The sequence below is a fragment of the Dendrobates tinctorius genome, unplaced genomic scaffold, assembly GCF_039654945.1.
Source record: "Dendrobates tinctorius isolate UK_male_01 unplaced genomic scaffold, ASM3965494v1 ptg000167l, whole genome shotgun sequence".
Lineage (NCBI taxonomy): Eukaryota > Metazoa > Chordata > Amphibia > Anura > Dendrobatidae > Dendrobates > Dendrobates tinctorius.
The window spans coordinates 1,884,897-1,904,022 of record NW_027361834.1 but is presented as its reverse complement, the minus strand read 5'-3'; the positions used below and the strand labels follow the sequence as shown (position 1 = coordinate 1,904,022).

At 41.4% G+C, this 19,126-nt stretch overlaps 1 protein-coding gene and 1 long non-coding RNA gene across 2 annotated transcripts in view; one reads left to right on the top strand and one right to left on the bottom strand.

Moving 5' to 3' along the window:
* Window positions 1-19,126, bottom strand: part of BTD (biotinidase) — a 59,858-nt gene that overhangs the window by 27,419 nt on the left and 13,313 nt on the right. Inside the window, exon 2 of the mRNA XM_073550721.1 lies at window positions 633-866. Within this exon, the coding sequence (XP_073406822.1) occupies window positions 633-842 (210 nt within the window). The 5' untranslated portion in view covers window positions 843-866. The remainder of the gene's footprint in view (window positions 1-632; window positions 867-19,126) is intronic.
* On the top strand, window positions 14,903-18,869 carry LOC141053687 (uncharacterized). Its single transcript, XR_012221254.1, has 3 exons — window positions 14,903-15,029; window positions 15,154-15,274; window positions 18,500-18,869. It is a non-coding gene; the product is annotated as an uncharacterized lncRNA (long non-coding RNA).

The window sequence follows — 19,126 nt, the reverse complement described above, 5'->3', positions numbered from 1 at the left end:
TTACAGAATGCTGTACATAAGCCCCTGATGTCGGGGCCGGCAGCTTATATTCGAAAAAAGGGGTGACAGATTCCCTTTAATAAGATGAGAATACCCCTTAAGTACCTTTGGCCTCTGATTCTAATAGCACCAAGTCTGACTTGGTTTGGCTTCTCCACATTAATGTAGAATCGATAGTGTCGCGCTTCCTATCTGGGGTCTACGGTGAGTTTATTCCTTATTTTTAGATGTGAATTGCAAATATAAGAAAATGTAATGTTTTTGTACATTTTAGGTACTATGGATAAAACATATTGCATGCTACTTAGGGTTGAGAAAAAAAAGAAAATGCTAAAAATATATTATCTGGATCAGGTTGGTCTTTATTGCTTTGCTTCAGTGGATGACAAACATTTAACATTTTCGTTGGACTCATTACACTATGTTTACAGGAACGATCCAAGAAAATCCTGTTGTAAATATAAAATGTTGGCATTAGGAGCTAAGTGGGGACACAGGGTTTTAAATCTTACTTCTATTGTTAATAAAGTCATTTTAAATAAAAGTGAACTGCAAAATACCCAACAACAGTGACTAATGCTCAAACAGACAGGCCATTGTACAGCCTGATGAGGTTATAACCGGTCACTTACCCTTTTAGCAGCTGCAACAACCTGCTGCTCATAAATATCTAGGTTTTTGGACATAAACTCCAAGGCAGACGTTCGATTGGACGGATCTGTGGAGTTGTGGTTCAGTATAGCATGGTGCTCATACACAGCGGCGGTGTAGTAATCTATTGCACAAGCAACTCGCAGCATATAACAGCAGTAGAACACATGCATTACCGCTTTGATGCCCATCTCTCTTGCAAAACAAATCGATGCCTAGAAAAGTAAATTTAAATAAAATTTATTAATAAAAGCAGCAACAAGACATGGCATTATTATTATTATTTTTTTTTGCCTAAGGTAAATTAACAGGATATGAACATCACTAATGAACCTTGCCCCTATATAGGTTTCCACGGGCAAGTGAGAGAAAGTTGGGTGTGGATCAGGCTCTGCCCCTGTATAAGTTGAGGCCTGTTGGCACATAGTAAGGTGAAATACTAGAGTCAAGGACCATCTTCATTGGCTACACTTTGTCACAGTGGGATAGCTTTTATGCTTTTTTTGATCAAAAGTATCAACTACGTACTCCATGTTATTTACATGTACTATTACTATTTACTTACCTACTGCAGGGTGTTTGCTCCTTTTTATTCTATATATTACTTAATTTACCTTTGAGAAGTAAAGATCATAATAATTAGCACATTAAGCCCACTAATTAAAAAGCACTATGCCTGGAATTAGTTATCGAAATTATAAAACAAATATAGAATACTCAGGGAAGCAGTTGGAATATAAAAACTAAAAATGTCCTCTTTTGACCTGGTGATATATTCCTCATTAATATATCATAGCTTTGGATTTGCTTGCCAACTGTATGTATCAATACATGTGGGATAGATCAATAAGTGCCGTCTCATTTCTTAGGTACAACTGCCTTGATTTTCTATGTTTAATTACCATTGTGTGTTATTTGGATGTACACTTGCTATATTTTAGGCTAGATTGTTCCATACGATTTTGGGGATTCTATATGGCCGGGTATAAAACTGATTTCCGGGGGAGTCTTTTAGCTCTATTTTGGGCTAAACAGGGTGTTTACTGTCATTTTTTTTACTTTTAAATGTTTTTAATGGGTTATGTCTGTTATGTATCCAATAAACTTGCATTTGTCTATTCAGGTGATCCTTGTTTAAGTCTGTAGCTTTTCTTCTTATTAGTGACAAGCAGCTGCTGGTGTCACTGCAGCTCCTGCTGCGCCGTCTTCGTGGACCCGCCGATCCACTGGAAGCCGCTTGTCCCCTTCTTAACCCCGCCGAGTTACCGGAAGCCGCTTGTCACCTTCGTAACCCCGCCGAGTTACAGCAAGCCGCTTTGCAAAAAACCCTTTGTGACCCCTCTGAGCCACAGCAATCACCTCCAGGTTTTGCAGAGGAAAAACAAAAAAACAAACAAAAAAAACCCAAAAAAAACCCCACATGCACAGTCTCTCACTGACCCTGGTTAGCATACCACAGACTTTCCAGACTGTCTGCTCTCCTGGCTCAGAGCCACCAGTATGGCAACATGTGACTCCCGGAACCGCTGACCGCAGTCTGTCACCAATTGTAGCCTTCCACCATGTGAGTGGATGGGGATTAACCACTTTGCAGGTCTTGGAGGTAGACACTGGCACATTCAGAGTTAAAACGAGTCCTTTTAGTTTATTTGCTCCATAAACCTCACAGTAACAAAACACTGTTTCCAGCCTTCACAGCAGCCAAAAGCAACATAAACAGTCCTTAGCTGGGCTGTGTTCCCCCAGGCCCTGTTCACACACAGGCCAGGGCAATGTCAATAGCAGAGCTCTATCTGCGGCCAAACACAGGAATAGCCTTTATTTAGCTCAGGCGAAAGCAAGCATAAAAATGTCCATTACTTCAGGCTTAGTCCTGGAGCCTCAGCAAAACACAGGAGGCTTATCCCTCCTCATATACAGCCAGCATACATAGGCCTCACCGGGTCAGCAGCCTCAGCACGTGGTCTTCAGGAAGGTAGCCCACCTTCCTCCACCTAGGCCTGCCGGGACCTTCCACATGGCCCAATCAGATCCAAGCGCTCTCTCTCATGTGACCTACTCTGGTTACCTTATATGGTCCGTAGCCACGCCCACCGGGTCACATGGCTATGACCTCATCACAGGTCCTACAAGCATTCATACACTCTATTAAGGCGTTCTAGACACCGCCCCTAGGTGGGTTTGTAGGTAGCTCTCGCTGACACAGTGTAACAACAGCTCAGCAGTGCCTCTGCTGATCAATACACATATTCAAGCTTCCATCCCAAGGCCACCTACCTTGGGATACATAACGGTCATTCAGCATCCTATACCCATTACCACAATGGATATGCCTGTAGGCCCGTCCTGGGACACCCACAGCGCCCCCTAGTGGACATAGTGTTCACTGCACCACAATACACACACATACACTCACTGGCCACTTTATTAGGTACACCTGTCCAACTGTGTGTTAAGACTTAATTTCTAATCAGCCAATCACATGGCGGCAACTCAGTGCATTTAGGCATGTAGACATGGTCAAGACAATCTCCTGCAGTTCAAACCGAGCATCAGTATGGGGAAGAAAGGTGATTTGAGTGCCTTTGAACGTGGCATGATTGTTGGTGCCAGAAGGGCTGGTCTGAGTATTTCAGAAACTGCTGATCTACTGGGATTTTCACGCACAACCATCTCTAGGGTTTACAGAGAATGGTCCGAAAAAGAAAAAAATCCAGTGAGCGGCAGTTCTGTGGCCGGAAATGCCTTGTTGATGCCAGAGGTCAGAGGAGAATGGGCAGACTGGTTCGAGCTGATAGAAAGGCAACAGTGACTCAAATTGCCACCCGTTACAACCAAGGTAGGCAGAAGAGCATCTCTGAACGCACAGTGCGTCGAACTTTGAGGCAGATGGGCTACAGCAGCAGAAGACCACACTGGGTACCACTCCTCTCAGCTAAGAACAGGAAACTGAGGCTACAATTTGCACAAGCTCATCGAAATTGGACAGTAGAAGATTGGAAAAACGTTGCCTGGTCTGATGAGTCTCGATTTCTGCTGCGACATTCGGATGGTAGGGTCAGAATTTGGCGTAAACAACATGAAAGCATGGATCCATCCTGCCTTGTATCAACGGTTCAGGCTGGTGGTGGTGGTGTCATGGTGTGGGGAATTTGTTCTTGGCACTCTTTGGGCCCCTTGGTACCAATTGAGCATCGTTGCAACGCCACAGCCTACCTGAGTATTGTTGCTGACCATGTCCATCCCTTTATGACCACAATGTACCCAACATCTGATGGCTACTTTCAGCAGGATAATGCGCCATGTCATAAAGCTCGAATCATCTCAGATTGGTTTCTTGAACATGACAATGAGTTCACTGTACTCAAATGGCCTCCTCAGTCACCAGATCTCAATCCAATAGAGCATCTTTGGGATGTGGTGGAACGGGAGATTCGCATCAGGGATGTGCAGCCGACAAATCTGCGCCAACTGTGTGATGCCATCATGTCAATATGGTCCAAAATCTCTGAGGAATGCTTCCAGCACCTTGTTGAATCTCTGCCACGAAGAATTGAGGCAGTTCTGAAGGCAAAAGGGGGTCCAACCCCTTACTAGCATGGTGTACCTAATAAAGTGGCCAGTGAGTGTACAGTGTATATACACACACATATACATACACTCTACATCACAAAAGTGAGTACATCCCTCACATTTTTTTAAATATTTAATTATATCTTTTAATGGGACAGCACTGAAGATATGACACTTTCATACAATGTAAAGTAGTCAGTACACAGCTTGTATAACAGTGTAAATTTGGTGTGTCCTTTAAATAACTCACAGAGCTATTACATGTGTGAACCACTGGCAACAAAAGTGAGTACACCCCAAAGTGTCAATATTTTGTGTGGCCAACATTATTTTCAAGCACTGCCTTAACTTTCTTGCTCATGGAGTTTGCTAGAGTTTCATAGGTTGCCACTGTAATCATCTTTCGCTCCTCCATGATGACATCATAGAGCTGGTGGATGTTAGAGACCTTGCGCTCCTCCACCTTCCATTTGATGACGTCCCATAGATGCCCAATAAAGTTTAGGTCTGGAGACATGCTTGGTTAGTCCAGCACCTTTACCCTTAGTTTCTTTTGCAAAGCAGTGGTGGTCTTGGAGGGGTGTTTGGAGTCGTTATGTTGCAATACTGTCCTCTGTCCCAGTTTATGAAGGGGGGGGGATCATGCTCAGCTTCAGAATGTCATAGTATATGTTGGCATACATGGTTCCCTCAATGAACTGTAGCTCCCCACAACTGTCAGCACTCATGCAGCCCCAAACCATGGCACTCCCACCATCATGCTTGACTGTAGGCAAGACACACTTTTCTTTGTACTCCTCACATGGCTGCTGCCATACACACTTGACACCATCTAACTAAATAATTTATCTTGGTCTCATCAGACCATGGGACATGTTTCCAATAATCCATGTCATAGTCTGCTTGTCTTCAGCAAAGAGTTTGCAGGCTTACTTGTGCATCATCTTTAGAAGAGTCTTCCTTCTGAGATAACAGCCATTCAGGCCAAGTTGATGCAGTGTGCAGTATATGGTCTGAGAACTGACAGGCTGACCACCACCCATACCTCTTTAACCTCTGCAGTAATGCTGGCATCACTCACAGGTCAATTTTGAAATGACACCTCTGGCTATGATGCCGAGCACGTGTACTCAACTTCTTTGGTCAACCACGGTGAAGCCAGTTCTGAGTGGAACCTGACTTGTTAAACCGCTGAATGGTCTAGGCCACCATGCTGCAAATCAGTTTCAGGGTGTTGGCAATCTTCTTATAGCCTAGGCCATCTTTGTGTAGAGTAACAATTCTTTTTTTTTTCCAGATCCTTAGAGACGTCTTTGCCATGAGGCGCCATGTTGAACTTCCAGTGACGAGTGTGAGAGCGATAACATCAAACTTACCACACCTGCTACCCAGTTACACCTGAGACCTTGTAACACTAATGAATCACATGACACCAAGGAGGTAAAATAGCTAATTGGGCTCAATTTCACCATTTTCACTTAGGGGTGTACGCACTTTATGTTGCAAGCGATTTAGACATTAATGGTCTTGTTATACAAAGTGTGCACCGACTACTTTACATTGTATCAAAGTGTCGTATCTTCAGTGTTGTCTCATGAAAAGATATAAAATATTTACAAATATGAGGGTTGTACTCAATTGTGATACACTGTATAGATCTATATACATATAAATTTATGAAATCACATACAAACACACATATTAAATATAGAAAGATAAAGGGAAAAATTGCTACATTGATTCTAGGGAAAAAGATCTGCCACCCAGAATGCCTGGAACATTGAGACCGTGTGTTCCTCCGTACTGCCTCCTGCACCCACGCCTACCATTTTACCTGCATTGACATATGTTACAACTAGCTTATCTCTTATCTCTATTTTTCTTTAACTAATGCAAAAGTTAGCTTGGAATTGCTAGTTTCGTAGAAATGGGTCTAATTTTCTTTGACCTCAAGAAACATTTTTTTGTTCGCGGAACAAACTAAATAGGTAATTTTATGTAATTGCTACCATTAAAATTATTTTATTACTTCGCTCAGAAGTAAACTAAACAGTTGTAAAATGTCACCATGGTCTAAAGAAGTACTGTACAATTTCCATTATACAAGTCAACGCGTCCACTTTTGTGAATGTACCACAGTGTAATTTATCCATTATTACAACTCTTCTTACTTTGTTGACTACAGGACGCTTCCAATCTCCGTCTTTATCTTACGTGACAGCTAAAGACTTACAAAAGACACCTTTTTCTTGCAAACTTTGTCATAATTATATAGAAAAGTCAAACTGTCAATATAAAAAAGAACCATGTTAGACCTTTGCGCTAGAATACAAGTACTGTGTGTGCCAGTAATTCTTTATCGGTGCTCATATTTTTATGTAAATGATCATTGTAATTTCACACTTGATCTCAATTGATAGATAATGCGATAAAGGGATTTGCCGGTTATCTATTTATTTAAAAATTATTCTGTTTTATCCCTGAAAAAAAATAACACTGTAAAGTGTAGGCCACTAAGTGTCTCCCTACTGTCTACCTTTGACACAGTGGACCATTCCCTATTACTACAGACCCTCTCTTCTCTTGGTATCACAGACTTGGCCCTATCTTGGATTGCGTCATACCTAGCAGACCGGACATTCAACGTCTCCCATTCGCACACCACCTCCTCACCGCGCCCCCTATCCGTCGGAGTCCCGCAAGGATCAGTCCTAGGGCCCCTGCTCTTCTCCGTTTACACCTTTGGCCTCGGACAGCTCATAGAATCTCATGGCTTTCAGTATCATCTCTATGCTGATGACACACAGATCTACATCTCTGGACCAGATATCACCTCCCTACTAAGCAGAATCCCTCAATGTCTGTCTGCTATTTCATCCTTCTCCGCTAGATTTCTAAAACTTAATATGGACAAAACAGAATTAATCATCTTTCGCCCATCTCACCTGACCCCCCCCCCAACAGACCTATCCATTAAAGTAAACGGCTGCCCACTCTCTCCAGTCCCACAAGCTCGCTGCCTCGGGGTTATCCTTGACACTGATCTCTCCTTCAAACCACATATCCAAGCCCTTTCCACTTCCTGCCGACTTCAACTCAAAAATATTTCACGGATCCGTACATTCCTCAACCAAGAATCTGCAAAAACCCTAGTCCATGCCCTCATCATCTCCCGCCTTGACTACTGCAACCTCCTGCTTTGTGGCCTCCCCTCTAACACTCTCGCACCCCTCCAATCTATTCTTAACTCTGCTGCTTGTCTAATCCACCTGTCCCCCCGCTATTCCCCGGCCTCTCCCCTCTGTCAATCCCTGCACTGGCTCCCCATTACCCAAAGACTCCAGTTCAAAACCCTAACCATGACATACAAAGCCATCCACAACCTGAGTCCTCCGTACATCTGTGACCTAGTCTCCCGGTACTTACCTGCACGAAACCTCCGATCCTCACAAGATCTCCTTCTGTACACCCCTCTTATCTCCTCTTCCCACAATCGCATACAAGATTTCTCCCGCGCATCCCCTCTACGCTGGAACTCTCTACCACAACATATCAGACTCGCCTACCATGGAAACCTTCAAAAAGAACTTGAAGACCTACCTCTTCCGACAAGCCTACAACTTGCAGTAACCACCGATCCACCAAACCGCTGCATGACCAGCTCTACACTCGCCTACTGTATCCTCACCCATCCCGTTGTAGATTGTGAGCCCTTGCGGGCAGGGTCCTCTCTCATCCTGTACCAGTCGTGACTTGTATTGTTTAAGATTACTGTACTTGTATGTATTATGTATACCCCTCCTCACATGTAAAGCGCCATGGAATAAATGGCGCTATAATAATAAATAATAACTGACTTTTCACTGCCTGTTGTCAAGTCATCATCTCTAACAGCAGAGACAATGAGACAGATTACAGAAAATGGGGATAAGTCTTTGCCTCAGGCACTAAATGTAGTTTCAACACATTGTCGGAAAAAGACCATGCTTGCGTATAGAAACAGGATTTGTGGGAAAGGACTGCTAAAATAAAAGAAATACAGGGTGGGCCATTTATATGGATACACCTAAATAAAATGGGAATGGTTGGTGATATCAACTTCCTGTTTGTGGCACATTAGCACAGTGGGGAAAAAAAAAGTATTTAGTCAGCCACCAATTGTGCAAGTTCTCCCACTTAAAAAGATGAGAGAGGCCTGTAATGGACATCATAGGTAGACCACAACAATGAGAGTCAAAATGAGAAAACAATTCCAGAAAATCACCTTATCTGATTTGGCAAATTTATTTTCAAATTATGGTGGAAAATAAGTATTTGGTCATTAACCCCTTCCTTACATTGGATGTAGTATTCCACCCATGTGACCTGGGACTTAATTCCCATGGACGGAATAGTACGTCATTACGTGATCAGCTGCACTCACGGGGGAAGCACCGCTGATCGCGGCCGGGTGTCAGCTGATTATCACAGCTGACACTCGGCACTATGTGCCAGGGGCGGTCACGGACCGACCAAAGCACATTAACCCCTGGCACACTGCGATCAAACATGATTGCAGTGTACCGGGGGCACGGGGAAAAAAAATTGCACAGGGAGGGGGCTCCCTGCGTGCTTCCCTGAGCCCCTCGGAACATCGTGATGTGATTGCGCTGTTCCAAGGGCCTTCTTTCTGCAGGCCGCCAGATCCAATATGGCCACGGGAGCCTTCGAGGTCCTGCAGGGAGCTTCCTGCAGTGCCTGTCAGATTGCTGATCTGACACAATGCACTGCAAAGTGTCAGATCAGTGATCTGACAATATATAGTTATGTCTCACACTGGGACAATATAACAAAGTTGTTAAAAAAAAGTAAAAATAATTTAAAAAATCCTAAATAAAAAACAACACATTTAGTACCGCCGCATCCGTACCGGCCCACCCTATAAAACTGTCCCACTAGTTAACCCCTTTAGTAAACCCCCAAAAGGAAAAACCACAAACAAGGCAAAAAAAAACCCAATGCTTTATCACCATACTGCTGAACAAAAAGTGCAATAACATGCGATCAAAAAGATGGATATAAATAAACACGGTACCGCTAAAAACGAGCTGCCATACAGCGTCATCAGCAAAAAAAAGTTGTAGCTCGCAGAATAAAGCAATGCAAAAATTTTTTTTATTGTATAAAAGCGCCAAAACATACAAAAATTGATATAAGATATCACTGTAATCGTAATGACCAGAAGAATAAAGCCGCGGAATGGTGTAAAGGGCCCCCCAAAGAAATTCATGAAATGCTGGTTTTTCTTCATTCTGCGTCCCAAAAATAGGATAAAAAGCAATCAAAATAGTCACGTGCCCGAAAATGGTACCAATAAAAACGTCAACTTGTCCCGCAAAAAAATAAGACCTCACATGACTCGGTGGGTCAAAATATGGAAAAATTATAGCTCTCAAAATGTGGTGATGCAAAAATTATTTTTACAATAAAAAGCGTCTTTTAGTGTATGACAGCTGCCAAACATAAAAACCCGCTAAAATAGTAACATAGTTTTGAAGGCTGAAGGAAGACCTTATGTCCATCTAGTTCAGCCTATTTTTAGTGCAGCTGTTCTGCATTGTTGATCCTGGGGAAGGCAAAAAACCCACAGAGTAGAAGCCAATTTTCTCCATAGGGAAAAAAATTCCTTCCCCCAAGCTGGGTCAACCATCTACCTATAATATTATGTTATTCGTAACCTTCTATACTGTTACAAGAAAAGCATCCATTCCTTTCTTAAATTCATTCAGTGAGTTGGCCATCACCACTTCCTCAGGAAGAAAATTCCAGAGCCTCACTGCTCTTACCGTGAAGAACCCTCTTCTATGCTGGTGCAGAAATTGTCTTTCCTCCAAACGAAGAGAATGCCCCCTTGTTCTTGTCACAGTCATTGGTACAAACAGTTCATTGGAGAGATCTCTGTATTGCCCTCTGATATATTTGTACATATATATTAAGTCTCCCCTAAGTCTTCTCTTTTCTAGAGTAAATAGACCTAATTTTGATAACCTTTCTGGGTATTGTAGTGAACCAACTCCATTTATCATTTTAGTAGCCTGCCTTTGAACCCTTTCAAGTTCAGTAATGTTTTTCTTGAGCACCGGCGTCCAAAATTGCACACAATACTCCAAGTGTGGTCTGACGAGTGATTTGTACAGAGCGAGAATCAAACCCCCCTTTAGTTAGGGAAAAATAATAAAATTAAAAAAAAAAAAAAAGTATTTATTTCCATTTTCCCATTAGGGTTAGGGCTAGGATTAGGGCTACGATTAGGGTTAGGCCTAGAGTTAGGGCTGGAGTTAGAATTGGGGGATTTCCACTGTTTAGGCACATCAGGTGCTCTCCAAATGAAACATGACATCCACAGACCATGCCATCAAAGACTGTATTTCAAAACGTCACTACTTCCCTTCCGAGCCCCGATGTGTGCCCAAACAGTGATTTTCTCCCACATATGGGGTATCAGCGTACTCAGGACAAATTGGACAACTTTTGGGGTCCAATCTCTTCTGTTAACCTTGGGAAATAAAAAAATTGGGGACTAAAAGATCATGTTTGTGGAAAAAATGATTTTTTTATTTTCACGCCCGGGCGTTATAAACTTCTGTGAAGCACTTGGGGGTTCAAAGTGCTCACCACACATCTAAATAAGTTCCTTGGGGGGGTCTAGTTTCCAAAATGGGGTCACTTCTGGGAATTTCCACTGTTTAGGCACATCAGGGGCGCTCCAAACGCGACAAGGCATCCGATCTCAATTCCAGCCAAGTTTGCGTCAACGGCGCTCCTTCCCTTCCGAGCTCTGACATGCACAGAAACAGTGGTTCCCCCCCACATATTGGGTATCAGCGTACTCAGGACAAATTGCACTATAACTTTTGCAGTAATATTTCTCCTGTTACCTTTGGTAAAAAAAAAAAAATTGGATCTGAAGTAATTTTTTTGTGAAAAAAAAGTTAAATGTTCATTTTTTTTAAAACATTAAAAAAATTCCTGTGAAGCACCTGAAGGGTTAATAAACTTATTGAATGTGGTTTTGAGTACTGTCAGGGCTGCAGTTTTTAGAATGGTGTCACTTTTGGGTATTTTCTACCATATAGACCCCTCAAAGTTACTTCAAATGTGATGTGGTCCCTAAAAATAAATTGGTGTAAAAATGAGAAATCGCTGGTCAACTTTTAACCCTTATAACTTCCTAACAATAAAAAAAATTTTGGTTCCAAAATTGTGCTGATGTAAAGTAAACATGTGGGAAATGTTTCTTATTAAGTTTTTTTGTGTGCCATATCTCTGTGATTTAAGGGCATAAAAATTCAAAGTTGGAAAATTGCAACATTTTCAAAATTTTCGCCAAATTTCCGTGTTTTTTTTCACAAATAAACGCAAGATATATGAATGAAATTTTACCATTAACATGAAGTACAATATGTCACGAGAAAAGAATGTCAGATTCACCAGGATCCATGGAAGCTTTCCAGAGTTATTACCTCAAAGGGACAGTGGTCAGAACTGTAAAAATTGGTCAGGTCATTAACGTGCAAACCACCCTTGGGGGTAAAGGGGTTAACAAAAGTTTCTCAATATTTTCTTATATACCTTTTGTTGGCAATAACAGAGGTCAAACGTTTTCTGTAAGTCTTCACAAGGTTGGCACACACTGTTGGTGGTATGTTGGCCCATTCCTCCATGTAGATCTCCTCTAGAGCAGTGATGTTTTGGGCCTGTCACTGCGCAACATGGACTTTCAAATCCCTCCAAAGGTTTTCTATGGGGTTGAGATCTGGGGACTGGCTAGGCCACTCCAGGACCTTCATATGCTTCTTAAGAAGCCACTCCTTTGCTGCCCTGGCGGTGTGCTTGGGATCATTATCATGCTGAGAGACCCATCCACGTTTCATCTTCAATGCCCTTGCTGATGGAAGGAGGTTTGCACTCAAAATCTCACAATACATGGCACCATTCATTATTTCATGTACATCTTTCATTCATCCTGATCTCTGTGAGGAGAAAATGCCCCAAAGCATGATGTTGCCACCACCATGCTTCACAGTAGGTATGGTGTTCTTTGGATGCAACTCAGCATTCTGTTTCTACCAAACAGTTCTACTTTGGTTTTTTCAGACCATATGACATTCTCCCACTATTCTTCTGGATAATCCAAATGCTCTCTAACAAACATCAGACAGGCCCAGACATGTACTGGCTTAAGCAGGGGGACACGTCTGGCACTGCAGGATCCGAGTCCCTGGAGGCGTAGTGTGTGGTAGCCTTTGTTATAGTGGTCTCAGCTCTATGCAGGTCATTCACTAGATCCCCCATGTGGTTCTGGGATTTTTTCTCACCGTTCTTGTGATCATTATGACCCCACGGGGTGAGATCTTGCATGAAGCCCCAGATCGAGGGAGATTATCAGTGGTCTTATATGTCTTCCATTTTGTTATTATTGCTTCGACAGTTGAATTCATCACACCAAGCTGCTTGCCTTTTGCAGATTCAGCCTTCCCAGCCTGGTGCAGTGCTACAATTTTGTTTCTGGCGTCCTTCGACAGCTCTTTGGTCTTCACCATAGTGGAGATTGGAGTGTGACTGAGGTCGTGGACAGGTGTCTTTTATACTGATAGCAAGCTAAAACAGGTGCCATTACTATAGGTAACGAGTGGAGGACAGAGGAGCCTCTTAAAGAAGTTACAGGTCTGTGAGAGCCAGAAATCTTGCATGTTTTTAGGTGACCAAATACTTATTTTCCAACATAATTTGAAAAATAAATCTTCCCAAATCAGACAAGGTGATTTTCTGGATTTGTTTTCTCATTTTCACTCTCAAAGTTGTGTCTACCTATGATGTCAATTACAGGCCTCTCTCATCTTTTTAAGTGGGAGAACTTGTACAATTGATGGCTGACTAAATATTTTTTCCCCACTGTATGGGAGGGGGGAAACTTTAAGATGGGTGGTGACCATGGTGGCCATTTTGAAGTCAGCAATTTTGGATCCAACTTTATTTTTTCCAATAGGAAGAGGGTCATGTGACATGTCAAACTTATTGAGAAAAGAAAAACAATGGTGTGCTTGATTTTCACGTAATTTTATTCTTTCATGAGTTATTTACAAATTTATGACCACTTATAAAATGTGTTCAAAGTACTGCCCATTGTGTTGTTGGCCAGTTCCTTTGACCTTATGATTCTCATTTGGTCTGACATGCACTGTGAGCTGTGAAGTCTTATATAGACAGATGTGCGCCTTTACAGATCAAGTCCTATCAGTTTAATTAAACACAGCTGGACTCCAATGAAGGAGTAGAACCATCTCAGGGAGGATCTTAAGGAAATGGACAGCATGTGACTTAAATATGAGTGTCTGAGCAAAGGGTCTGAATACTTATGACCATGTGATATTTCAGTTTTTATTTTTTAATACATTTGCAAAAATGTTTACATTTGTTTTTTTTCAGTCAAGATGGGGTGCAGAGTGTACGTTAATGAGAAAAAAAATGAACTTTTTTGAATTTACCTAATGGCTGCAATGAAACAAAGAGTGAAAAATTTTAAAGGGGTCTGAAAACTTTCAGTACCCACTGTATATTACGGTAGTTGTGCTAAGGTATTGTAAACAGGCCAACGTATGCAAAGTTTACTAAAAAAAAAACAAAGATGAAGGAGTGAATGACCATGATGTGGAGATAATATAATGTAAGGGCCCTTTTACACTACACATTGTCCCACGTTCAGTGGTCAAATGGGATTCAGGCATATGGGCGACTGGGCCATTGACTATAATGGTGCCGACAGAATCAATGTGTGCTCTCTTGTGCATCATTTTTGGGCATACACGCCTACTGGAGGTCGACATTCAGATGTCGTAGATGGCTTCTCAGTTTCTTGCCTCCAGTAGGCGAATATGCCCAAAAATGATGCATGGCAGAACACACATTGGTTGTCAGCGAATACACCCGAATCCCATTTTGCGGGGAATTCAGATGCAAGCCCCGATGAGACCAATGAACGTGGGGCCAAGCATAGTGTTATTACAATTGTGGCTGCAATCACAACATTATAACTTTCATACCTGCTCATTTCTCTTCAGTCTATAGAGTTCACCTTTTTAAAGATAAATGGTATGTAAATGAGCAAATCTAGTACGCATAAAATAAACTCAATATAAGGCAGGCATTAAAACATTCATAACAAATTCCAGTTTCAGCATTATTTTGTATGCAAACTGTTGGGAAATCATTGATCCAATCCTCTCTATGATTTATTTTAGTATGGTACATGCAACTAAGTCTCTATGGATAGACATCTGAAGCAGCACAATAAGGGTTAAAGTTAAAAATTCAGTCGTTTCATGGAAGAGAAATGTGTAATCATTATAACAGCACTTCTAATGCTATGGGTTTGGGTTTTTTTTTTTTAAAGACACATCTCTGAAGAAAGCATCTATGACGTAAGTGTGAAGCACCTCTCCAAACACAAGTGGCCTCTCAAAGTTTTATTAAATGAGACATTTCAGAAAACTTAGCTTTATTCCCGAGCTGATTCTTTTATTTTTTTTTTCCCCCCATTCCTCTTACTCATGAAAAATATTCTCAAAGGGGCTCTAATTGCTGCTCCATTAGTGGGTGAACAAAGCAGGTCAACTGATCCTGCTCATCTGCACACAACTTCAGTGTGGGAAGCGGATTGTCATTAAGACATATAAATTGAGTCAGTGAATCTGGCTGTCAGTCTGTGGAGCAGATGACAAGGAGGCAGTGGTGGACACATCGGCACAGCTGCTGCTTTTCAGAAGGTAAGAGGGTTTCTCTTCTATTAGTCAGAACGACGCACATGAAATCTACACGTGTTCTACCTCTCTGCATTTCGGGTCCTATATTGATTGCACCGATCTATGTCTATTTTCTATATTTTAACAGGATGAAAGAAACCCATGTCGCAGCAGTCTACATACTATATCTACTTATTGTAAGCATAGCTGCTCAGTCCTCCCAAGAGAGAGAATGGAAATCATTGGGAAATCCATACAACAGAGATTTGGTAATAATGGTTTTAGATACTTTTTATACATTGTTTTGATATACTGTAGAAGAAAATGTTGTGCGCGGGATTAAAAGGCAGCAAAAACTGTAGTAGATAACAATTAAGATAATTAACTAGGATGACAAAAGACAAAGGGTTAATGGGGCTTTAAAGTTTAATTTTTATGCATTAACTGTTCACACATGCATAATGCCCTCACCAGCTTTCAATACAAGAACTGATGTTAGAGACCACCACTATGTATGTGGATTTAGTGAGCAGCCGTCAGGGTGAAGAATGTGACAAGGATCAAACAATCTGCTGATGATACAATGAGATATATAAATTACTTATACTGCAAGTAACAGTCCCCCAAAATCAGTTACTTTGTATTACAATTATACTATAGGTAAATCCCTGTTTTATATAAAGCATAAGAGTTCTGCAATATTTTTTGGTAACTTTTTTAGAATTCACTTTCCTCTTTTTGGCTTTGTGGCATTCGCAGTCATTTTTTGCGCCAAATTCTTCAAAATGGAACACACAGTTCCTGAAAGATAAAAATGGTCTTTCATTTTGTCTTTGACCTGTTCTGCAAGTTAAGAGCAAATCAGGTGTAAAATAGACCCAAAAAAAAAAAAAAAAAAAAGAGGCACAAATGTAATAATGAAGTCTGACCACATGTTTCAATGCCTTGTGATTTTTAAAATCTTTGGGTGCCATCATTGATTAGGAACATTATTGTTCTTATCCGGAGGCTGAAAACCTATACAGACCAAACCAAATATTTATTAGGCTCGGTTCCCACATACAGTGCGCTTTGCTAAGCACTACATCGGGGGGTTTCTGTCCAATCCCCAGAAAAACAGGAACCCCGATGTAGCCATTGACTTCAATGGAGCCTACAGTCACTGTGGACACTATCTGGCTTGAGTCCGGCCACTATTCATCTGTTCCAGACATAAAAAAAAAAAAAAAAAAATCAGACAAAAGCTGCCAGGAAGAAGCCAGATTGTGTCCACAGTGACTCCGTCAGCTTTATTCAAGTGATTGGCTATGTCAGGGCTCCTGTTGGAATTCATTCTTTGGGGGGATTTTGAAAGGAAACCCCGAAGTACTGCGCAACAGAGAACACTGAATTAATGTGAACTGAATAGTATTTTATTATTGAGGATTGTGTAATTATTTGTGTAAACAATCACAATTGTACAATTTTCTAAAGAGAATCAGTCACCAGGATTTTGCCACCAACAGTGCCGTGATATAGTATTCATACGCTGTGAATGTTTCCACAATTTTTCCATGTTACACCCACAAACTTAACTGTATTTTATGTGATATACCAACATAAAGTAGCAAATATTACACATGGTTTTCTAAATATTTTCAAATTTTATATTTTTACAATTGCGAGGTGCGCTTGTATTCAGCCCCTTTCTCCTCCCACCCTGAGTCAGTAGCCCCACCGCGTCACTGAAGATGCCTAATTTCAGGGGGAGGGCTTATATAGCGCCATTCATTTCTACAGCTCTTTACAGACATGATCATCAATAAAATGTATTTGACTTCCAGACCCCCCACCCCCTTTAAATTTGTGTGTGTAACGTGAAAAAAAATGTGGAAAAGTTCACAGGGTATGGATGCTTTTTAAGGTATTGAAGTTTTTTTCTAGGCTTTTTCCCGGATAGGACCAAAGCATTTAGTGCCTACTTTGTTATGGTTCCCTAATCGGGTGCAGCAGTACCTCATCATGACATAGATAGTTAAAAAAGCATAAAACCAACTTTAAGAGGTTTATTCCCATTTTGAAAAGTTGGACATAATTGGAAAGTAAAGGGAGAAAAAATAACCAGCATGATTAAGGGTGCTATTGCACCAGAAACGCATTGATACAATGGTTACTTAATTTTTTCCTTGCACATTTTAAGTGTACCTTGTACATGGTTTTTTTTTTTTTTTTTTTTTTTTTTTTTTTAAAAGGTACACTTAAAATGTCCAGGAAAAAAATGAAATAAAAAACTTTGTAGCAACGCATTTCAGGTGCAAAGCACCCTTAATCATGCTGGTTATTTTTTTGCACCATTGTGGAGCTGAACATTTTCTCCTTTTCCTCTCTATGTCCTGGCACAGGCGATTTTCTTGCTCTGATTGCTGTAATCATTTATGCGGGTGAGCTGGACTTTTTTTTAATAAAATTGGAAAGTGCTTGTAAAAATAAGCAACTTTCCAATTCACTTTTTCTTAAAATTTATAATTGTTTTCTTAATACCACTATCTTGTATGTTTACCATCTCATTGTCTTGGGCACTGACAGGAGCTGCCATCTAACAATGGTGGCCATACATGTGCAGTGCTTCCAAGTTCTTTTCTACTGAGCTTGTCAGCACTGCACAGCGGCTGGGTGGGATGTCTGTAACACACTTATCTCCAGAGCCGCTTCACTTACAATGCTGCAGAGACAAAGCTGCCTCGTAAAGCATCAAAAGCGCACATTTCGTGCCTGATATTGGACCATACGTTCAATCAGGAGCGCACACCCTCTAAGAATGAGGTATCCGGTGCCATTATGCTCCTCTTCTCAGTGAGGTCGCCGCACTTCAGACTATCTCAATCACTCTATGTGCAAATTGGAAATCTTTTTTACAATACAAGCCTATGGAGACTTTTTCTGACGCTCCATAGATTTACATTGTAAAGGAAAAGCCACTTCTGGGTCATACAAAGCAATGTAATCCGGAGAGTCTGAAGATTGGTGACGTCACTGAGAAGAGAAGCAGAACGGTGCTGGATCCCGGAGAAGGCAGCTGTAGGTAAATATTCAGGCAGGCACCGGGAAAGGTCAGAGAGGTCCAGCGCCTGCGCACTGCAGTACTTTACTCTGCCCTCAACAGGGCAGAGAAAGTACACCTGCGCAGGAGCCGCGGCAGAAGTAAGGAGGGGGATGACATTGCTAGAAGATGGGAGGCGCCGGACCGGACCGCGACACCCATCAGACCGGACCCCCGGGTGAGTATAATCTAACTTGTCTTTCTTCTCTTTCAGGTTACATCAGGAGCTTATCTACACCATTACAGAATGCTGTAGATAAGCCCCTGATGGCGGTGGCCGCAGCTTATAGGCCAAAAATGGGGTGACAGATTCCCTTTAAGGGATAATCTGATCTTCCCATATAAATGAAATATCTCAGTAAAATTATCACATTTGGTTAATGACTGGTCACTTTTTATCCCCTTATTCCATTAGTTCTTCAAGTTCTTGAAGTCTTATATCACTGGGAGGGGAGCGCACATGATGAATCCTGGGAACAAGGACAAGATTGAAAGTGATTTAAGAGCCGATGGAGAGTCCAAGTACAGCAACCTGCGGCAATACATGGACAATGAAATTGTGGACATTTAGGGAGTGACGGCAGACACAATGTGCAGGGTGTCAAACACCGCCAGCAAGTTGGCGTACAGTAACCATCACCAGCTCGTTACGCATTGCTTTACTCTTTCGTTCAATCTTCGATTATAGAGCGATTTGTACCAATGGTTTTGTCATATTTTTTGTTCATAGACATAGATTATTTTCATCTGCTGGAATAAAGCTTTGCTGTGGTTTTTAATCTTTATTTATTGTTTCATATTTTGTATTTAATAATATTGGAAACGTTACTGACTTATTACATCCCCATTTTGCATTGTTCAGTTTCTGACAGGTATAAAAGCTTTCTAAGTTAGATACATTTTGGCATTGATAGATCCAGTTCTTCCCTTGTGACAGAAATACAAAAGGAATTCATATGGCGAGCACTGCAACCGGGATTTTTAAGTAACTGGATTTAAGGGGAGCCTATCAGCACATTTTACACGTGGGCGCAGTGACAAG